General features: G+C 32.3%; 1 protein-coding gene across 3 annotated transcripts; it reads right to left on the reverse strand.

Moving 5' to 3' along the window:
- Positions 1 to 830: 830 nt before the first annotated feature.
- Positions 831 to 19,460, reverse strand: LOC120073730 (GDSL esterase/lipase At5g45910). Of its 3 annotated transcripts, none has more exons than XM_039026545.1 (5): positions 19,096 to 19,460; positions 2,633 to 2,854; positions 2,242 to 2,390; positions 1,119 to 1,392; positions 831 to 1,038 (listed from the first exon to the last, which is right to left on the reverse strand). In XM_039026545.1, the coding sequence occupies exons 1-5, from the start codon at positions 19,319 to 19,321 to the stop codon at positions 833 to 835; spliced, it is 1,077 nt and encodes a 358-aa protein (XP_038882473.1). In that variant the 5' UTR covers positions 19,322 to 19,460; the 3' UTR covers positions 831 to 832. The 3 variants fall into 3 exon arrangements, with proteins under 3 accessions (XP_038882473.1, XP_038882471.1, XP_038882472.1); XM_039026543.1 differs by lacking the exon at positions 19,096 to 19,460 and adding an exon at positions 2,950 to 3,215; XM_039026544.1 differs by lacking the exons at positions 831 to 1,038; positions 1,119 to 1,392; positions 2,242 to 2,390; positions 2,633 to 2,854 and adding exons at positions 10,092 to 10,543; positions 10,625 to 10,898; positions 18,502 to 18,650; positions 18,783 to 19,004 and having other exon boundaries at positions 19,096 to 19,452.
- Between the last annotated feature and the right edge of the window lie 3,752 nt (positions 19,461 to 23,212).

Here is a 23,212-nt window from a genome sequence, read left to right on the forward strand (position 1 = left end):
AAATCCAATGAAGATAACATCTAATATTCTTAAGGGCATAAAACCCTTACCCACGACACTTTTACTTACATGCAGCTCAACGGGTAATTATTTAAAGGAGTTGTCACAACTCACAACAAAAAGTTATTTAAAGTTAATTAAAGTAGATTAAACTAATTTTCTAAATATCATTCCCATGTAGAATTCAAAAACATATAATATCTAGTTGATGTCTTCCTAAATTTGCAACTCAAACTAAAATTTCACCACATCAGCATCTCACCCAGATCAGTTGGACCCCAAACCTAATTATTGGAAGTTGAATGTTGATTCATACAAATTTAGAGGTGAGACGATCTAGATCGTGTGTGTTATTTTGACAGTTGTCTATGTCGTATGACTTTCTAGTGATTTTTATTTTTATGTACAATTAGGAGTAGGAGAATTCGAACCACGAACTTCATCGTTACCAACACTCTTGATGACAATTGAATTATATTCTATTGGGCTCTAGGGTAGTCGTTTGGTTGTATTGTATCGTTTTTCTCCTAAACAAGATACTCACTAAAATTTCTTAAATTGAAATTGAATGCTATTTAATTCCGACATTAATCCACAAGCAATTAGAAACCGTTACGAAGCCTAACTGCTACATGTCCAGCTTCTCTAGTTTTGAAAATTCATTCCCCCATTAATTCAAACTACTTTGAATTGATTTGAGAAAAAAAATGTGTTTCAAAAAACTCATTTTTATTTAAACAATTTAAAAAAAATAAATATTGAAAGTACACTTCATAAACTGATTCCCAAATAATCAACATTTTTAAATTTAAGGCCTAAGTTCTTTTTGTTTCTAGGCAACAAGAGAAGGAAGGGACTGAAGGAAAGCTTTGGCAATGAAGCTATAAGCAGCTTCTGTTAAGTGTAAACCATCCCAACTCACGTACGACCCAGGATTTTCACACGCCTTTGACCCGACATCGCCGCACTTTGCCGATTTATTGAAATTGTACGGCCCTCCTCCTCCGCAGCACGCTTTTAGAGTCCCCTCGTAAAACCCTGCAATATCGACCCTTTCTTTATTGTTTTGATCAATTTATTTAGGAATCGGCATTGCCTTTGGATTAAACAAAACCCACCGTGATGTTTCGGAGCGTGGAGTAATGGAATCGTGGCGCCGTAATAGTCGGCATACATGATTTTGGCAAAGGGATATTTGGTTCTGAGCGCATGTAGGGATCGTTTAAGATAATTGTTGTGATATTTGGCGAAATCGTTGAATGCCTTCAAGCATCCATTTTCATCGTAATCTGCTCTGTTTGGGCTCTGAAACAGAGTTAAGTACACGGCGGAGCAGCCAATCGGCAAATTTCCCGGTACCACCAGTTCCACCGCCCCTTCCTCTATCAACGCCTGCTCCCCAAATTCAAAATTTTTACATCAATCAATATTGACCAAAATGTCGGATCCCTACAATATACTGCTTCATTCTACGCTTCCCCATGTTTTTGCCCTCCATTTTAACAACACATCAGAAAAAATATATATTTTTTTCTACAATCAAGAAGGAATAAGAGTTTGTTACATTTATCACTGTGATTCGACCCACTTAAATAGACTGAAAAAAGATGAATGCACTTCAATTTCTTTTCCTTATCGATAAGGGTTAATGGAGATGGTAATATTTGAGAAATTATACTATATATTAAAGTAAGTGTATCTAGGTTGCATCTAATCTATATATATTCCTCTTTTTATACATAAAAAAATAAAAAATATACTACCACATAGAAGATTTTTACTGGATGAGCTGTGTATTACAATTTATCACTGAAAAGAATAAGGTTCAATCCATCATCTTACATTAGTTGAACTAAATAAAAAAAGTTTTTGGTGATAGGGATTAGGTAGATGTGCCAAAGACTTCCTAAGTAGAGTACTATGAGATAGGAAAAAAGAAGTTGAAGCATGAGAGTTTATTCTACATACTTTAAAATTTGCGTCTATTAAATCTCTAAACTTTAATAAGTATTTTGTGAGTTTTTAACTCTTCAATTTTGTATCTAATATCTATTATGCTAGGTTAAAAATTAATTGATTAGGTAGATTATTATTCATTAATTAGCCTCAATTATATAATACCAACGGTAATAAGGTAATACTTAATTAAAAAAATAAAAGAAGAGGCAGGAAGAAGATGCAATTCAAATTAAGGGTGGGTGTGTGTGTGGTCAAACAAGTGTAACGTCGGATATGACTTACAGCGGTGGCTGCAGTAATTGCCTCAACTACAAGTGGGACAAAAGATTGAACTTCACTAATACTTTCACCAACAAAATAGGCGTCGTTATAATCGTTTCCACCGATCTCTCCCACCATAAACAACGAATTCTTCATGTATTTGTCACACTCTTCAACCAAATACACATCATAATTCAGCAACATTAAATATCAATGATAGTCCAATCCCCAGTTGCTACTGGGTGTTCACCCCTATTGAATACATATAGAAAATTTCACCGCCGACCTACAGTCTCTTGGAATTCTCTGTACTCTGTTTAAGGGAAACATTGTTCTTCATTTTTAATTGCCAAAGCCTATTTTTTATGATGTTTTTCTGAAAAGAAAAGGAAGAATATGACGAACGGATTACCTTGTGTGGAAGTACAAAGAGAGGACTTGAGATTTCTAAACCAACCAAGTTGTACAGTAAGCGAATGGTTGGTCCAAAGTATGATTCCACTTTTCCTTTTGTAGAAGAAATCCGCGTCCAACGCCGTGGCTCCGGCCACCGCAAAGTTCACTCCGCGGCTGAAATTTTGTCCCTGTTTCAGACCCAGATACGGCGGCAAATGCGGCAACCCAAATGCCTCCGCTAAAAAACCCACTTACAAGTTAAACAATGCTTATACAGTAATTGATCTTATCCTCAAATCATTACCCAGAAATGACGGAAATTAAGACAAATACCAATGAAATCGATAACCAAACGACCGTCAGAGCAACGGCCGGTGGCGTGTCTGAAGAAGGTTTCGCCGTAGGGGAGCTTGCCGATGGCTGGAACTGCATGGGAACGAGAACGGAGAAGGTTTCCGGTGTCGCTAAGAGAATCGCCGAAGTTGAAAATTGCATTATATGGCCTAGAAAGTGCAGAGCTGCAGAAGCAAAAGCATAGGAAGAGGAAGGCCAAAAGTGAATTCATGGCAATTAGCAGTGGTCAGTTGAAGCTTGAAGACTGGGGGGGTGAGCATATATATACGCAGAAATAGTATACATATAACAAAGATGAATTTGAACCATAGTCTACTCTACTCACTTTAAGTTGGAGCCAAACAATTTCTTAAGATGAAATAATAAGAGAGAGGACAAAGAAGTTGTTAATCCAATTTGGTGCTAACTCATCTAACTAAATAAAGAGTTAAAACAATTACAATAATAAACTTAGGGTTGATTTTTTTTTCCTGTTATTAATCTCAAATTAATTAATATTAATAAATAAATAATTAGCATTTTTTAGGATAATAAATTAGAATTAATTTATTATCAATTTGAACCTTTCAAAATATTTATTGTTTAGAACTCCGAATAATGAATCTAACGTAATTTGAATTACTCGAATCACAATTCAATAGTAAAAGTTATAATCGAAATAAATTTAGTTGCCAAATCAAGAATTGGATCAACTTGTTAGCATTGGAAGAATCACACACATGGGATTCTTCTGGCGGTTTTTTTAAAAACTGAATTTAATATATATATATGCTTCTAACGGTCTAAATAGCCTCCATGGAGCACGTTTGGATTTTTAAATTTGTTTTTATTATTTTCTTTACTTCTAATCTCAACTTTGAATTTCTAAAAACCTAAACTAAGTTTAGTTTTTACTTCCCCTCCTTTTAAAAACATCTTCTTTTCCAAATCTTCATAATTTTTAATCCTTTTCAAAAATATAAAACTTCCATGGTTTCTTTCTCTAAACTTTAATTTTCTTCTTTTCATCTTATTTTAAAAGAGATTTATGTATTGTGAGGATTGAGTTGTTGTGAACTAAAATTTGTAAATCCACTCTTTTATAGAGTTTGACAAGTATATTATTCAATTTTTCCACTTTTGTAAGAGTTGCTCTTGATTTCGTAAAAGAGTTGTTGTAGACGTTTGATTATCAACCATGAAAAGGAACAATTTTGTACTTATTCCTGGAAGAAGAACTTGTAGCAATTCGAATAACTCATGGAAAGAGTCAAACGTTTCTAGTGAAATATCCAAGAGGAGCTTAAAAATGAAGAAGAGCAGTTGTATAATGCAGAATATGTTTTATCTATTTCAATTACTTAATAGTATGAAAATGCATTCATTTCCTCTGCATTGACTCGATTTATGATACTATCGGAATGAAACAAGGGATCTAAAGAAGAACATAGGCTAGACTCTATTAAGCTGGGAATTGTGGATTAGTCATACGAGATCCTGGAAAAAAGGATTTCAGAATACTAGGACTAGGAAGAGAATTAGCGATGTCTGTCTATCATTGCCCTGTTTGAGAATCAGATCCTTGTGACCCCATGGCCGATTGTGGGTTAATCCACCACAAGTTCAAAGCAAATCTGGAAGGAAATGAGAGGGACAAACCCATTTCTAGCATGAGCCAATCCGATAAAAAAAAAAAAGAATCAAAACTTATATTACATCAAACAACTAGGACTTACTGTAGTAACAAAGAATATTCTCTTTATTCATTAGTTTTTAAACTCAATGAAGTACATTCTATATTTAAGACTTCTGACAACAATTACCTCTATAAAATTTATGGTATCAGTTTCTTATCTCTCTATTATTTAATTTTGTAATTAATTTTTATTATATTTTATTGTTTGAAATTAATTTCACCTCATCTTGAAATTAATGGCTCATTTTGACTTATTTTGATTGATAGTTATTAAATTTCTATATCTATTACCATATTGTTTTTTCTTTTAGAATATTACCAATCTTGTTATTAAAATCAAAATAAGGGCACCTTAAAGTATTATTATTAATTTCTTGATTACTTTTGAGTTGAAATATTTCCATAAAATAATTTTTTAACTTAATTTCTAACAACAAGTTGGTTGATAATTTGCTTAATAGAGTCTACATTATCAAAAAAAAAATTAATTATTCTTAATAAACCGTATTCACACCTTCTAAGGTTGTCATACCAATCCTATACTTAGCTTAAAAAACTCTGTAACATCCCGAGTTAAATTCAATTTAATTTTCTTCAATTATTGGATTTTTATGTCGTTTAATTTTAAACTTTTCCAAGTCAAAATTTAGACAATTGAGTTATTATGATTGGTTCGGTTTTACTTTTGGATTTTATTTTGGAGAAGATTTGAATTTTGGGATTTAAAATGGATCTTGGAATTTGATTACATTGATATTTGTTGGGATTTGAAATTTTGAAAGGATTTAAATTATTGAGAGATATTTGCAATTTAAAATTTGGGAGATTAATTTTATGTTGGGTTTAGAAAGAGTTATGAAATATAAATAAGTGTATATGTTTATCGAAATCCAAATAGATTTGGATATTAAGGAAAATAAAAGGAAATTCTTTTTATATTTATTTGGGGTTTTGAAATTTAACAAGGATTAAGGAAAGTTGTATATACATACATACACCTATAAATCTGTCTCTTATACACATCTAGATGTGTATAAGAGACAGATATATATGCATCCAATTGTGCCCTTTCCTCAAGGCATGCATCCAACCACTCCATCTTCCATCCTCTATGCATCCAACATGCCTCTACTAGGGTGTGTGTCTAATGAGTCGTCCAACACTTAGCCAAATTCTCACCCTAAACACACCATGTGTCCATCTCAACCCTAATCGTCTAGGTTGGCTCAAGCATGTATCTAAGGTGGTCCTTTCTTGATCTAGCATACGTTCAACATAGTGCTTTTAGGGTTCTACTCGACTATGCTACGAGTTGAACTTCTTATTTTCAACACTTAGTAAAAAATTCATACTTCTTAATATACCAGACTTTCAACTTACACCCCAACTTTTGCATGCCTAGTTTCACCACTTAGAGGTTTTCCTAAGTCTCCAAACTCCTTCCAAAGCATAGTCTAAAAACTTAGTCACATTTCCACTTCTCCAGTGGCTATGCGTGAAGGGATCGAATCCCAAACGAAAGCGTTTGATTGCCTAACAATTTTGTTTTCGATTTTACATAAGAAAAAAAATATGGTGTAGGATAAACAATTAAGATTAGCATGCATTTAAGAGAAGAAAAGAGGGAAGAACTAAACCTTACCTTTGTAGATTCCCAAATTATTCACGATTCCCTTTGCGTCTTCTCCAGAACGTCTCTTCAATAATCAAGGGACACCATCGTAAGTGAAACCTTGTTATTCTCTAGGATCCCAAGAATTGGATACTAGAAGACTAGGATTCAGAATTCCCAATTCAATGTGTCACAAACATGGTAGTTCCAATTTAATTAAATAACTTTTATTTAATTAATTAGTCCAATAATTACATATCCATATATATTAAATCCAATTTAACTTATATAATTAATTAATTAATAAATAAACATCACATGTTTATTTATCTCTACTTCTAAAAAATTAATCAATTAATTAACTAACTATTAATTAATCAATTAAACGACTATATTAAATCATATTTAATATATAATTAATCAACATATAATCATCACATATTTATACGTATATATCTCTTTAATATTTGAATCTTATTCAAATATTTTTCTCTCTTAATTATAGATCACCTCTATAATTAACCATATTATATTAATCTCATTAATATACAATTGATTTGAACAATTCAAATCATTGCTCTTGTATATCTTTAGTGAGCTAACAAAGGGACCTTATGGACCTACAAATTAGAACCTTCAATGATATAAGATTAATTAATTAAACTCTTTAATTAAATTAATCAATTTTCATTAATTACCGATCACTCTATTAAAGACCGATAGTAGTAAGTTGACTCTTCACAAATTGCTTATAACAATAAGTGGGTCAAAATATTGTTTTTCCCTTGTAATTACATCTAACTTTTTAAATACCATCCCTCTAATGAACAAATAGTTTATAATCCAACTATAGACTAACATCTCTTGAGCCAGTGAAAGGTTAAGGCTTCAATGTTCAAAACCCAGAATCAGCTAAATGAACAATTTATCTACTTTCCCTAAGGTCGGGAAAGGAGTAAATTCCATCTTATATAGTTGTATTCTCAGCTCCCTACTCGGACAAGTCCCCAAAATATTAGGCTTGTTGAGTCAGCTAACAAGGCCACTCCCACCCATATAAATCAAAGGATTGTCCTCATAGATAGGAGTTTACAATTCACTCAGAATTAAGGTCAAGTCACCTATGGTCATCCTAGTGAAATGTAAGTCTCTTCTAGCAATGGTGTTATATAGAGACTATTCATTTCGCGATCCGGTTTTATACAAACTCTTTGTATAGAATACTCCCGCTCGCATGTCTCCACATGAACGATTAGGATTAAATCATTTGTAGCACTTTACAAAAATTGTAAAAAATTGTAGAATCTACAAGGCAGGCCGTATTCGTAGTGTCACCAAGATAAGGTATCTAATCTTATCCATCTACTACAAGTCGTTTAGGTTATCACTTAAACGTGATCCACTTGTATGTCTCCACATACATGTTTAAGTTTCATAAAATAATCTTGAATCTTAGTTTATTGGATTGATTTAATGCAGTCTAAACATTTTCTAAAATACCTCATATTTTATTAAATATATAATTTGTCTTTACAAACTACAAGATACACTCGATTTAGGACATTAGCTCCAACAATGCGTTCAACCCTCACTTCCAAGGCTCCAACGCATGATTCATCTTTTCCCTATGTGTTTAAGCACATTTATCCCTTCTAAATGCTTAACTATGCTTCCAACTTTTGTACCCCATCTTTTCTCTTCAATACTTGACCAAACTTTTTTTCTCCTCTTCTCTTCTAGTCCAACACATACTTTACTCCTAAGTCAACCACATGCTTCCAACACTTAGAAATTTTTCTAAATACTGATTCTTCCTCTAAAGTATAGTTCAAACACTTAGCCAAAATTTCACCTCCAAGGTTTCAAGTATGAGTTCATCCTTCAATTCATGGAATCTTGTGGAAGCCTGGGTGTTACATGATGTATGAGAGAATAAAAAAAATATATCAAATCTATATTTCATGATTATTTAGGATGGTTGCAAATTTTTTTAAACTTCATGATCTATTAGTTATTATGAATGCCATAATCATTGAATAATTTTTCATCTTAGTTTCTTGATCACTTTGGACATTGATATGAAAACTCTTTTGGGATGAGAACCCTTAATTCTCAATCACTAAAACGCTCAAATCAACTTGTTTTCAACCTTAAGGATTAGGTTAGACATGGATTGCTATAAGTCAAATATCTTGAAACATGAACAAGTTCATTGCCCTAAGATTCAAATACTCCACAAATAGGATGATCAATCCCACATGAATATTCTTGGCAAGCAACTCAACACATAAATTGTAAAAATTGAAGAAGCTCTCGAAAAAAGAAACTCAAAGACTAAATTCAATTCATCGTAAAACTTAAACTTCTGAACAACCTACAGACAAGGCTTTAAATAGCCTCCCAGTAAATGAAAAATTACCCCTTCTTAAATGTCATAAAAAGGGATAAAATTGAAAAATATTAAAATTATACCAAAATTATGTGTTTACTAATCCTACATGCCATATAAACTTTAAACAACTTACGAAATTTACCTTTTGAACTCGACTACAAATTAAATTTCACAATTAGCAAATGAGCAAATTAAACCAGATGAATCTAATATTCTAAAAATCATTCACATGTAGAATCCAAAAATATATATCGTATATAGTTCAAGTCTTCTAATTTTGCAACCAAAATTACTTTGAAGACTTCTTAGTTACCTGCGATAATGTTTTGATAATTATTCTTATGAAGTATTGTTTTGCTCTAAGGAAATCTTTTCGCGTTGATGGTTCAATCATAAGTATTGGATTATTATTCATTTGTGCGTAAATTTAATTTGTATATTCAATGGCCAATTGAAAGTTCTTTCTCCTTCTATTTGACATTTAAAACTTAATTTTTTGTTGAGATTTAACAGCCTTCATGACTATTCATGTGTTTCGTTGCTACTATGTGTTTAGTTGTGACTATTCTCCTTCATGACTATTCATGTCTTTCATGACTAAATTGAAATAATGAAGTGAGTGAATTCTTTTGACTTTATAAATCACTTCATTCCAAAATTTGTATCACGGATGCTTCTTGAATTTAAACGTTTTGTTGCAATTAAAAATATTGGTTTATTTGTTAGTCAAATTAGAATTCTCTTTGGTTGTTGTTAGTTCTTCAAAGTTACAAGCTAAATAGATTTATTATGATTGTCGTTGACGTTGATGCATTGAGTTGACTTCTAAAATGAATGTTGTGTTTTTACTAGGTCTTGCACGAACCAACTGAAGTGGTGAAGCTACCAAGTAAGTAATTGAAGTTTGGTAAGTGACAAAACTTAATATAGTCACATGTAACAATACCTTGTTGTATTTAGTTTCTTTGTAAAAAGTTTACCAAATTTGGTTATTAGTTTGTCTGTACTTAGTTTCTTTGTAAAAACGTTATCAACTTTATTGTTATATATGAAGGTTCTAATTTATGTTTGTACTTATTTGTTTTTGTCAAAATAAGACTAGTTGATGATGTACATCATGTGTAATGACAAGGTTAAAAAAACAACAAACTATCAAGATATGTATTTTACTAACAATATAAAAATGTTATAAATACGAAATTTTGTGAGAATAACAATATGTGGTGAGAAAACATTTGTCAACCTAAAGTATTTATCTTGATTCAAATATTTTTGACAATAAAGTGTTATCGCTTATATATTCTTGACAAAAAAAATGTCATTATATATCTTTTTTGACATTTTATTATTGTCATCAATAGTCATAACACTACAATAATAAGCTAATTTGAGGATTTTCACAGTGACAGTTTATAAAATGTCTACAAAGTTTTATTGTTGAGAATTAATATTGTTATTAAAAGTTTAATTACTAGATTTTTTTAAACTGTCATTAATATCAATATCTTTACAAGGATATAACGACACAAAATAAGTGTAATCCGATTTTATTATGGTACAAACTCAAATCTCTTTAATTGAGATATTGAATGCAATCGGAAACATTTTCAAGGCCTACATGCATGTCCAGCTTGTCTACTTTTCCAAAATAACTCTGTTAATTAAGCAAATTTAAGGCCAAGTTTTCTCTAGGTAACAAGAGGAGGAAGGGCATGAAGCAAAGCCTTGGCAATGAAGCTATAAGCAGCCTCTGTCAAGTGTATCCCATCCCAGTTCACATACGACCCAGGATTTTCACATGCCTTTGATCCGATGTGCCCACACCTTGCCGAGTTATTGAAATTGTACGGCCCTCCTCCTCCGCAGCACGCTTTTAGAGGCCCCTCGTAAAACCCTGCAATAATATCCTCTCTTTTATCGTCTGTTGATCGATTTATTGAGGAATCAGCATTGGCTTTGGATTAAACAAACTTACCGTGATGTTTAGGAGCGTGGACTAATGGAATCGTGGCACCGTAATAGTCGGCATACACGATTCTGGCGAAGGGATATTTGGTTCTGAGGGCGTGTACGGCTCGTTTAAGATGATTGTTGTGATATTTGGCGAAATCGTTGAATGCCTTCAAACATCCATGTTCATCGTAATCTGCTCTGTTTGGGCTCTGAAACAGAGTTAAGTACACGGCGGAGCAGCCAATCGGCAAATTTCCCGGTACCACCAACTCCACCGCTCCTTCCTCTATCAACGCCTGCCCCAAATTCAAAATCTTACATAAATCAATATTATTCGGAAAAACTCGGTGCCTTGCACCAATAGAAATGCACCACTATAATTTTACGCCTTTATAAGTTTATTTTTTTTAAGGAAAAATTATTTTTTGTTATATTATTGGTACAGTATGATCGGAGCAAAGCTCTATATTTCCTGTATTTCCTTTATTATTTTATGTTAATATAACAATCATATCAACTCTCTTGGTCAACAAACGGTCAAAGAATTGATGAACCAGAGAGATAATGCAAGGAAGAGACGTAATCGTCAAATAGATAGCCTTAGAGCACAACATTGATGATTCGTTTGCAAAGACACTCACAACTAAAATGTTTAAGAACTAAGCATAGATAATATGAGGAAAATTTAATGCATGTTGAGTTGTGTATCTTTGCAACCCGACAACATGGCAAACTAAGCATAAAATTGAGGGAGAGCTCGAGCTCCCTTGAGCCCATACTAAATCCGCCTCTGGTTCCAATTTTCTATTCCAACTTTTTTTAACTTTCTAGATTTTTCTTGCTTTTTGTATTTTTCTCTTATTTTTCTTTTCATATTCTTTTAAATAACGAAATCAATAAAATCCAATAAAAATTTTATTAATTATATTGATACGCAAAACAATATATTATTCACTCAATTACTTTTGGTTAACTTCCTATTCAAAACATAATAGTCACATTTATAGAGACTATTTGTTAATGGGTTTTTTTTTTTTTGGAAACATTAGTAATTGCTAACAAAAATCTAATCCGTTACAGATTGATGACTTAGATCATTAATGTATTTTGTTCAAGTTTATTTTGAATAATTTTAAATGAGACAATTAGATATAATTATATAACATAATATTTCAGTAGTGATTCTTTTGTTACATTATTATTTTAAGTCTTACATTTTTAATTGACAAGTCGGCTTGTAGTTCACAAGGGGTGGATTCTAATCTCTAAATTCTTTCAGAGAGTATTGGCCAATTGAATTAGCTTTTGAATAGTTGCTACGGATTTTGTATAGTAAAACTATATAACTGTATAATTGATAGTATTAAGGAAGAAAATAATGCCTACAATATACAATTATGTGTAACTAGGTGTACAATTAATTGAAAAAGTAATTTTGGGTTATTCATGAATTAACAATCTGAAAAGAAAATTTGAATACCTTACAAAAACCTGAACTAATAATTTCTGTTGGCCTTTGTTGATTATTTTCGCAAAAAAAATTGCCAAGAAAAAATAAGAAAAAAAAAACAAAAATCAAGAAAAATCTGGAAAGATAAAATACATTGGAATAAAGAAAAGAGATTTAAAAAAAAAATGGGGAAACGGGGAAGAGAAAAAAAAAAACGCGCTGAAAAGATTTTTTGTTTAGGATTTTTTTAAAAAAAAACTAACGTGATCTGATGTCAATGGTGCAATAGACATTTTTTAAATAAAAAACTGATAAAACATGGGTAGGTGATATTTTGCCACGTGTTTGGACTGCAAAAATACTCACAGACCGTCCTGCACCTAGGTTTCCGTATTATTTGTTATGGTTGTCCAGTCCACTTATTGTACAAATAAGATTTTATTTTAAATTTGTGTTTTGTGAATGAGGCTAATTTTTTTAATTGACCTATTTTGAAAGTCCGAGGTTTTCTTTTATATGACATGAGAATGACTTAAGGGAAAAAGGAGTGAAAAAAATAGGTAGAAAATCGGAGAGAAAGACAACAGTTCAATTTTTCAATGACAGCTTCCACAAAGTTGTTGATTGTCGAAGTTTGAACTATTGGATTGTGTTGAAATTTGGTCATCTTGTTTGGAGCTCTGGTTTGTCTGTGATCACTGCCATAAAACTAGGTGATTTTCATTCTTTTTTATCTATCAAGTGTTAATAAATATATTGGTGGGTAATGAACTTTTGTATATCTGATTTGGATTCTTTATCCCTCAATTTGACAAGATTGGACTCCTCACAAGTCCCGTGGTTTTTACTCTTCACATCGAAGATGTTTTCCACGTATAATTCGTATGTGCTTTTTGCTTTTAGTCTTCCAGAATTTTTATGGTTTATTGTTGTCCGTTGTTGGTTGATTTCTTGGTAATTATTTGGTGATTTATTTGTGGTGTTTTGGAGAACAATTATCTGGTTGATTGTCTTGGAGGAGATCCTAGTGCGTTGTTGTTATATTGTTTGGGTTCTGTCAGTTGGTATCAAAGCGAGTTTTGATTTAATCATCGTTATGGAATCTACTAGTAATGGTGGAGGTAGTTCGATGATAAAATTGACATCAATCAATTATTCCCTCTGGAGACCTGTGATGGAGGATTTGTTATATTGCAAAGATTTATTTGATCAAATTGAAACAACCACAAAAGCAGATGAAACAATTTCTAAACCTACAAAACCAAAGAAAATGGAAGAAAAAAATAATGGAAAGTTAAAGAGAAAAACTTTGGCGACTTATAGGTAGTGAGTTGATATTAGCATTTTCAACCATGTGTCTAAGGAGTCCGACCCATATGAGTTGTGGAAGAAATTAGAAGGCATTTATGAAAAGAAGACCGCACATAACAAAACTTCTTTAATCAAGCAACTTGTTAATTTGAAATTGAAGGGCGGGAAGTTTGTTTCTGAGCACTTGAGTGACTTTCAGGACATTATTAATAAGTTGATTGATTTTGATGATGAATTGCAGGCTTTGTTCTTGTTGAGTTCTTTGTCGGACAGTTGGGAAACCTTGGTTGTGACTATTAGTAACTCTACTCCAAAAGATGTTTTGTCTTTGGATGTTATCAAACAAATCATGTTCAATGAAGAGATAAGAAGAAATGAGATGGGAGTTGATAATTCACATGCTCTTGTTGTTGAGAATCGTGGAAGAAATAAGAGTAAATGACCTAAAGACCTTAGTAACTTAAAATGGAGGTCCAAGTCTAGAGACAAAGATACTAGGACATGTCATTACTATAACAAGTCTGGCCATATAAAAAAAGTTTTGCTATCGTTGGAAGAAAGAACAAAGTAAAAAGCAAGACTCACAAAAGGAGGAAGATGATAAAAATACCGTAACAATTATTTATCAGAGTGATAATATTGTCACATTGATTTGTGAAACCAGTGAGTGTCATCATGTAGAAAGTTTAAACACGGAGTGAGTGGTAGATTCGGGTGCTTCATACCATTGTGTTTCCAAAAGAGAGTATTTCATGAACTATCAATCTTGTGACTTTGGTAGTGTGAAGATAGGAAACAAGAGCTCAACTAGCAGGGTTAGGTGATATTCGTGTGAAGACAAATGTTAGGTGCACGCTTACATTAAAGAATGTGCTTCATATTCCTGATTTATGCCTTAACTTCATGTTTGCAAATGTCCTTGATCAATAAGGATTTTTGCATGCCTTTTGTGATGGTAAGTGGAGATTGTCGAAGGGTTCAATAATAGTTGCTCGAGGTGAGTTGTGTTGCTCTTGGTATAAAACAAACTTGAGCATATAATCTTTTGAGTTGAATGTAGTAGAAGAAAAGAATTCTTCAAATTTGTAGCATAAAAAGTTAGGGCTTATGAATGACAAGAGGACTAAATTGTTGATAGGTAAATATCTTATCCTTATTGATAAAACATTTTCTCTTGAACCTTGTGATCATTGTTTGGTAGGTAAGCAACTAGAATTTTCTTTTCTGGGAAGTCCACTAGAAGGCAAGGAAAATTGGAGTTAATACATTTTGATATTTGTGGGCCAATTGAGGTGGATTCACTTGGTGATAATAAATATTTTGTCACTTTTATTGATGATGCTACTTGAAGAACTTAGGTATATATGTTGAAGACAAAAAGCCAAGTATTCAAGATCTTTAGGAAGTTTTGTGTCATGATAGAAAGGGAGATCGAGAGAAAATTGAAGTGTCTTTGATCTGACAATGGTGGTGAATATACTTCGAATGAGTTCAAGTATTATTGTTCATAACATGGTATTGGACATGAGAAGATAGAGCCTGACACACCACGATATAGTGGAGTTGCTGAGAGGATGAATAGAACCATTATGGAAAAGGTGAGAAGTATGCTTAGAATGTCTGATCTTCCTAAGACATTTTGGGGTGAAGCAGTGCAATGTGTCATGTATTTGATTAATTGATCTCCATCAATTCCTTTTGGTCTAGACATTCCAGAAAGAGCATGAAAGGGACATGATCCCATTTATTTACATCTCAGAGTCTTTGGCAACAAGGCATACATGCATGTGCCTAAGGAACAGAGATCAAAACTTGATTTGAAGACCAATCCATGTGTTTTTGTTGGGTATGGGGATGAAGAGTATGGTTATAAGCTCTACGATCCAGAAAAGAAAAAGGTAGTGAAAAGCAACGATGTAGTATTCTTTGAGCACGAGAAAGGTGTAGATCTTCTTAGTACAAGGTACACTTCTACTTCAGAGTTGTATTTTGATACTATTAATGATTCTACTTCTACTCCTTCTGTTGTTCAGCCGACATATGAGAATGTTGATGATGTATATGATGATGTTGGTGAGATACAACCTGATGGTAATGTACCAGATCATATTGATGATGATGATCTTAATGAGTCTTCATCCAATGAAGAAATTCATGAGAAAGATTCATATGAGGAAGTGATTCATGGAGAAGTTCATAAGTAGTGGGAGCAATCTATTCCTCAAATGGAGGATACTGAGGCTCGAAAGTCCACTAGAGTGCGTAAACCTTTAACAAGGTATCCAAGCTTAGAGTTCATTCTAGTTAGTGAACATGGAGAGCTAGAGAACTATCAAGAGATTTTGTCACATTATGAAAAAGACCAATGACTCGATGCAATGGAGAAGGAGATAAATTCTCTGGAAAAGAATGAAACCTATAAGCTAGTGAAGCCTCTAAAGGGCAAGAAAATATTGAAAAACAAATGAGTTTTCAAGTACAGGAAAGATGGTGAGAAGATAGGGATGTACAAAGCCAAATTAGTTGTTAAGGGATGCAATCAGAAAAAAGGCATTGACTTTGATGATATCTTCTCTCCAGTGGTCAAAATGACATCTATCAGAGCAGTGTTAGGATTAGCAACAAGTCTTGATTTTGAGATAGAGCAACTTGATGTAAAAACTGCCTTTTTACATGGTGACTTGGATGAAGAGATATACATGGAGCTTGAAGAAAAAGGGAGAGATAAACTTGTTTGCAAGTTGAAGAAGAGTCTTTATGGGCTTAGACAGGCACCAAGGTAGTGGTACGAGAAATTTGATTCATTTATGATAAGCAATGATTATAAATGAACTACAACCGATTCTTGTGTGTATTTTAGAAAGTTTCCTACAGACAACTTCATCATTCTTTTTTAATATGTAGATGATATGTTAATAGTTGGACAAGATATAGATATGATTCAAAATTTGAAGAAAGACTTGTCCAAGTCATTTGACATGAAAGATTTAGGTCTTGCAAAGCAAATCTTAGGTATAGAGATTGCTCGCGATAGGAAAGTTGGGAAATTGTGGTTATCCTAGGAAAAGTATATTGAATGGGTGTTGGAAATGTTCAATATGAAGCATGTTAAGCCTGTTAGTACACCGCTGACAACTCACTTTAAGCTAAGTAAGAGAGCTTGCCCTATAGCAGAGAAAGAGAAAGAAGTTATGTCATCTATTCCTTACTCTTCTACTGTTGGTTCTTTGATGTATGCTATGGTGTGTACTAGACCTGATATTACACATGCAGTTAGTCTAGTGAGTTGTTTTCTATCCAACCCAGGTAAGGCTCACTGGGAAGTAGTGAAGTGGATCTTCAGATACTTGTAGGGCACTTCTAAATTGAGTTTATGACATGGAGGTGGAAACCTATGCTTGAAAGATATACTGATATAGGCATGATAGGTGATCTTGATAACAAAAAGTCTACCTTAGGTTATGTATTTACATTTTCAAAGGAGCCATCTCATGGAAATCCTAGCTACAAAAATGCGTAGCATTTTCAACAACTGAGGTAGAGTATATTACAGCAGTGGAAGCAAGCAAGGAGATGTTATGGCTTAAAAGATTCCTTCAAGAGTTGGGTTTGAAGCAAGGTGAGTATGTTATATTTTGTGATAGTCAGAGTGCTATATATTTGAGCAAGAATCTAATGTATCATACTCGTACTATACACATTGATATTAAATATGATTGGCTATGAGATGTAATTGAAGAGAAGAGATTGAATCTGAAGAAATTCCATATTGACAATAATAGTGCATATACGTTAACTAAGGTAGTTCCAAGAAGCAAGATTGGGCTTTGTAGTAATCTTGTCAAGATGAGGTTCAAGTGATCATGGATCTAATTGAGTCTTCCCCGTGTTAGGCTGGAGGGGGAGATTGTTGTGGGTGTCTAGCCCACTTGTTGTACAAGCAAAACTTTAATTTAAACTTGTGTTTTATGAGCCTAGTTGGGGCTAATTTTTTAGGTTGGCCCATCTTGAAGGCCCTAGATTTTCTTTTATGTGACATGAGGATGACTTAAAGAAAAAAAGAGTGAAAAAAAAGGTAGAAAAACGAAGAGAAAAACAGTAGTTCGGTTTTTCAATGACAACTTCCACAAAGTTGTCGATTCCAGACGTTTGAATCGTTGGATTGTGCTGAAATTTAGTCATCCTGTTTCGATACATAGGGTCTCATTATGAATGGTTGAATTGTTGTTTAGTGCTATGGTTTGTCTGTAATTGTTGCCAACAGAACTTATAAAACTGGATGATTTTCATTATTTTTTATTTCTCAATTGTTCATCTTTTATGTATGAAAGTATTGGTGGGTAGTGAACTTCCGTATGACTGACTTGGATTCTTTTCCCTCAATTTTATCATAATAAGAGAAGTTGACAAGGGTGGGCTCCTCACAAGTTCCGTAGTTTTTACTCTTCACATCCAAGAGGTTTTCTATGTATAATTCGTGTGTGATTTTTGCTTTTAGTCTTCCAGAATCTTTATGATTTATTGTGGTCCATTATTAGTTGATTGCTTGGTAATTATTTGGTGATTTATTTGTAGTGTTTTAAAGAACAATTATTTGGTTGATTGTCTTGGAGGAGATCCTACTGAGTTGTTGTTATATTGTTTGGGTCCTATCATTATTTGAGGATTGAAAATGTATTATATAAATATAATAAAAAGATTATCCTTCAAAGAGTTCAAATCCATATTGTTACATTTCCCTTACTCTTATATTATGTTGTACTAAAAAAGTTATTGGCGATAAAAATATTCAGGTGCATCAAAGAGTTTCTAACTAATTACGAATAATCTTAACACCATCAAATAGAAAAAAAAAAAAAGAAGTTAAACCACGAGATTTTAGTCTATAAACTTTAAAGTTTGTGTATAAGAGTTCTTTGAACTTTAATATGTATCTCTAGACCTTCAATTTTGGTGTATAATAGATATTTGTCATATAAAAAAATATTAAAAGTTAAATGATTTAGTTGATGAATATTTTCATTAATTAGGATCAATTATATAATAATAATAGTGTTGTACAATAAACAAATAGAAGATGCAATGCAAATTAATGGTAGGTGTGAGGGGAAACAACTGTAAAGTCGGAAATGACTTACTGCGGTGGCTGTAGTAATTGCCTCAACTACGAGTGGGACATAAGATTGAATTTCGTTAATACTTCCACCAACAAAATAGGCGTAGTTATAATCGTTTCCACCGATCTCTCCCACCATAAATAGCGATTTCTTCATGTATTTCTCACACTCTTAACATAATCCAACAACAATAAATATCAATTAAATCAATTATAAGGAACAATGTCCAAAAATGGATAGCTGAATCCACTTTTTTCTAATATTTTTCTCAAAAAGAAAATAAAAAATGAAGAACACATTACCTTGTGCGGAAGTGCAAAGAGAGGACTTGAGCTTTCTAAACCAACCGAGTTGTACAGTAAGCGAATGGTTTGTCCACAGTATGGTTCCAATTTTCCTTTTATAGAAGAAATCCGCGCCCAACGCTGTGGCTCCAGCCACCGCAAAATTCACTCCGCCGCTGAATTTTTGGCCCTGTTTCAGACCCAGATACGGCGGCAAATGCGGCAACCCAAATGCCTCCGCTAGAAACCCACATACAAGTTAAACAATGCTTGTACAGTAATTGATCTTCTCCTCAAATAAAAACTAGAAAATGAGTGAAATTAAGATTACCAATGAAATCGATAACCAAACGACCGTCAGAGCAGCGGCCGGTGGCGTGTCTGAAGAAGGTTTCGCCGTAGGGGAGCTTGCCGATGACTGGAAATGAGAGGGCACCGGAACGGAGGAAGTTTCCGGTATCACTAAGAGAATCGCCAAAGTTGAAAATTGCATTATATGGTGTAGAAAGTGCAGAGCTGCAGAGGGAGAGGAAGAGGAACGACAAAAGCGAATTCATGGCAATTAGCAGGGGTCAGTTGAAGCCGGAAGACTCACTTCGGTATATATAGGGGAATGATGCAGCCTATCCTTATACTTCTCTTTTCTTTTCTTAAAAAGAAAAATTAAAAATTATTTTGGACACATAGCACAATACCTCGGACTGCATAAAATTTTTTTCCTTGTATTATGCACACATAAATACACACCTAAAAGTTGGGATCATTATTACCACTTTATGAACTTAAAAAGATACTTTGGAAACTTTAGGCTTTATTATGTTGGTTATATATGAACAAAATTTTGAAAACAAGAATTCAGTATATACTGAATTATAGTTTAACTTTGGTAGTAAATTTAGAAATATGATTTCAATTTAAACAAGGATTCACAAAATTTGTTTATATAAAATATCTATAAAACATAAATTACCTACGAATTAAAAATAAATCATAATTAATTAATTTATGGATATATTTTATGTTAAAATGTATACAATATCTTATGATTTATAATAAATTATAGGATGACATAAGTTTTTATTTTTTTTTTTATCCTAGTGTAATTTTAAAGTGGACACTTTAATATCAAAAAATTTAAAAAATAGTTATAAATGATCCCTAAAACTATGTTAGTTGTTAATTGACTAACAAATTATGATGTTTGGCTTACTGTATTTTGCTGACTTCCTATATATATTTGTGATGGAGCATTTTTTTTTCCTCCCATCCTATTTTCTCTAAATCAGCGATTTATGTTGTCGTTGTTGTCGTTCATCATGATCATAATTAGCTTTTTTTTTCTACGATTAAGGATCTATTTGAACTCATGGGAAGGAAAAATGTTTTTTTAAAAAAATCATTTTTATTTAAACTCTTTGATAAAAATTAGAGTTATTATTTTAATTGATAAAATTATTGAAAATACTTACAAATATAGCAAAATATTACTTTCTAGTAGTGATAGATCGCGATAGACCGTAATAGACATCTATAACTGACACTAATAGATTACTGCTATAGATGTCTATCGCAGTCTATTACGGGTAAATAGTAATATTTTACTATATTTATAAATAAGTTGGTTTATTTTCCTTTATTTGAAAACAATCTTAAAAACTAGTTAAAATACACTTTAAAAACTATTTTGAATAGTTGTGAAATTTTTTTTCAAAATGACTTATTTTCGAAATTAAACATTTGAAAATTAAACATTTTCCTTTAAAAATTATTTTAGAGACAACAATGCAATACCACTTTTTATTACCATTAGCAACGCATAAGGTGTGGTTTTAGTAAAGTGCATGCGTCAGTAAAAGTCACGTTTTAGCGGCACACGAAGAATACGTTACTAAAACTATCAACTATGTAGCTACTGTGGCAGCTACAACAACATGTGCTTAGGCGTTACTAATACTTGTAACGCCATTTTTCAACTTTTAGTGACACATTTTTTGCGCCATTCAAAGTGGTCTTTCCTATAGCACCAATTAACTGGCAAATCATAATTCCATTAGCGAAGTTGAATGGTCAATATAGTTTTAGGGCTATTTAAAACTATTTTTGAAATCTATTAAATTGACTATTCTGAAAATTTTAAGAACCAAATAGACATTGGCTGGGGAAAAATAAATATAATTTGCCTTATACTTTTGTTTTTCTAAATATTTTTTTTTAAAAAAAAATTATGGTGCCCGTTTAGATATTTTAAGGGGCTTTTTCAAATATAGAAATAGGGTTGAAAATATTTACACACTATACAAAACTTAAAACAAATTTAGATAGCCCAGCTAAAAATCAGGTAAAATACCAAGAAAGCCCACACAACCCAAGCCCTATTACCCAACTAATTCCAGACCTGAGACAACCGATTAATCGCTCGACTGAAACAAAATCAAAATCGCGTGCTTCTTCATTTTCTTCCCCAACGAACGTCAGTTTCATTATTTGTTATATTCTTCTTCTTCGATCTTCTTCTTCTGTTGCTACTGCTTGTGCTTCATCTTCTTCTTCTTCCTCTGTTTCTGCTGCTTGCTTCATCTTCTTCTTCTTCCACTACTACAACTTTTTTTTTCTCCACTTCGTCCGTTATTCTCATTTATTTCTCTTCGATAGTATCTGTCGAACGATTAAAATCTATAAGTGACTACATCAATAAACACATCAAGGTAATTACTAATCATTTAAATTATAGTGAAGCTTATGTTGTTTTGGTCGGTTGGTTGGTTTGGTTGGTTTTATTCTTTAATTTTTAAATTTTCTAATTTGGAAATTTTCCAAACGTCCAGACTTCTGTTTGATCGACTCAATTTTTCGGTTCATCATGCTCAACCCTAATTATAGATAGAGGTATATTTGGATTGGGTTGAGGGTGTTTTTTTTGTAGTAACCAAAAAATTCGGATTGATTGGATTGACAAAAATGACCCAAATGAAGTTTTCAACCCAACCCAACCCTTAAAATTCAGGTTGGATTGGGGTGAGTTGTCGGGTTATAACTTATTTTTTATTTTTAATAAAAAAATATGTAAATTTATTTTATAACATATGACTAATAACTAAAATCTCATAAAATTCGAATTCTAAATACTAAATATCTATGATATTTATTGCAAATTTTAAATAAAAACAAATATCATAACGATTTTAAAAGAAAAATATTAAAAATTCACAAATTAATTAATACAAAGTAATCAAACTTCAAACGAAGAGGAATATATATTATTAATATATATATAATTCAAGTTAGGTTGGGTCAACCCAAATTCTTTTTTAGCCAACCCACAACCCAATCCAACTCAATAAAAATAGAATCATTCAACCCAACCCAATCCAAGAATCTGTATTGTTTGAGTTGTCGGGTTATTTGAACACTTCTAATAATAGTTATTAAACCTAATTTTTGTAAATATATGGTAAGCAATAAAAAAGAAAAACAATCAAAGATGAATCATTAAGCAAATGAAAAAAAAATCTGAAAAGTCGAGGAAGAAGAACATAAAAGCAAAGGTATAATTATAAACTTGTGATAGACTATCACTGTCTATCACTTATAGATATTTTGTATACATAATTGTGCTCTATCAAGGCAGTAATAGATGTCGATCACTGTCTATTACTAATATAAAGTGATAGACACTGATAGTATTTTATCGGTGTCTATAAGTAATAGACAATGATAGACAACTATCATTATCTTCACTGCTAATTGAATTGCAAAATAAAATTGTAATGTTCATCAATTGTAGTTGCTTCTTATATAATATTCTTGCAACTAATCCGTTTGATTATGATAGATACTGATAGTTGCTTGTTATATAATGTTATTGTTGATACCTAGTTGCTCATATATAATGTCATTCTAACTTTGTCTATCAGTGATAAAAATTGATAGATAATTATCATTGCATATCTAAGAATGGCAATGATAGACAATCGAACCCTAAGTGATAGATAAAGTGATAGGATACTATCATTGTCTAACACTAACATAGTCTATCAGTGTCCAACTGTGATAGACAATGATACTATTCTATTACTGTCTATCATTAATAGATAGTGATAGACTACTATTAATGTCTATCAATGGTAAACTATGCTTGTGTTCTATCATAGTCTATCTTAGAATGACAATGTTAGACAATCGGAGGACAACTGATAAACAAAGTGATAGAACACTCTATTTGGGATAGGCACTAATAAACTACTATCATTGTTTATCCGTGTCCAATTATAATAGATACTGATAACTTGTTGCTTGAAACCAAGGTCAACAAGAAATCATAAGACTGTTAAAAACAAGTATGAAAGGCCTAGAGGATAGATTTTCATTCCAAAATCTTCCACAATAACAAGGAAAAGAGCATGAAGAAAGTTTTGAAGAAAATAATGTTCCATCTTGTAGCCTTCAAA

This window comes from Benincasa hispida, chromosome 3, assembly GCF_009727055.1.
Source record: "Benincasa hispida cultivar B227 chromosome 3, ASM972705v1, whole genome shotgun sequence".
Taxonomy (NCBI): Eukaryota; Viridiplantae; Streptophyta; class Magnoliopsida; order Cucurbitales; family Cucurbitaceae; genus Benincasa; species Benincasa hispida.

What these genes read in the sequence shown, in the direction of transcription:
- LOC120073730 (XM_039026543.1), bottom strand. Translation starts at nt 3,181, where the DNA reads ATGAATTCACTTTTGGCCTTCCTCTTCCTATGCTTTTGCTTCTGCAGC. An exon ending in TCTTTGTACTTCCACACAAG is followed by an intron (nt 2,391 to 2,632) that starts GTAATCCGTTCG and finishes ATTTGGTTGAAG; the next exon opens with AGTGTGACAAATACATGAAG. An exon ending in CCACGCTCCGAAACATCACG is followed by an intron (nt 1,039 to 1,118) that starts GTGGGTTTTGTT and finishes TCGATATTGCAG; the next exon opens with GGTTTTACGAGGGGACTCTA.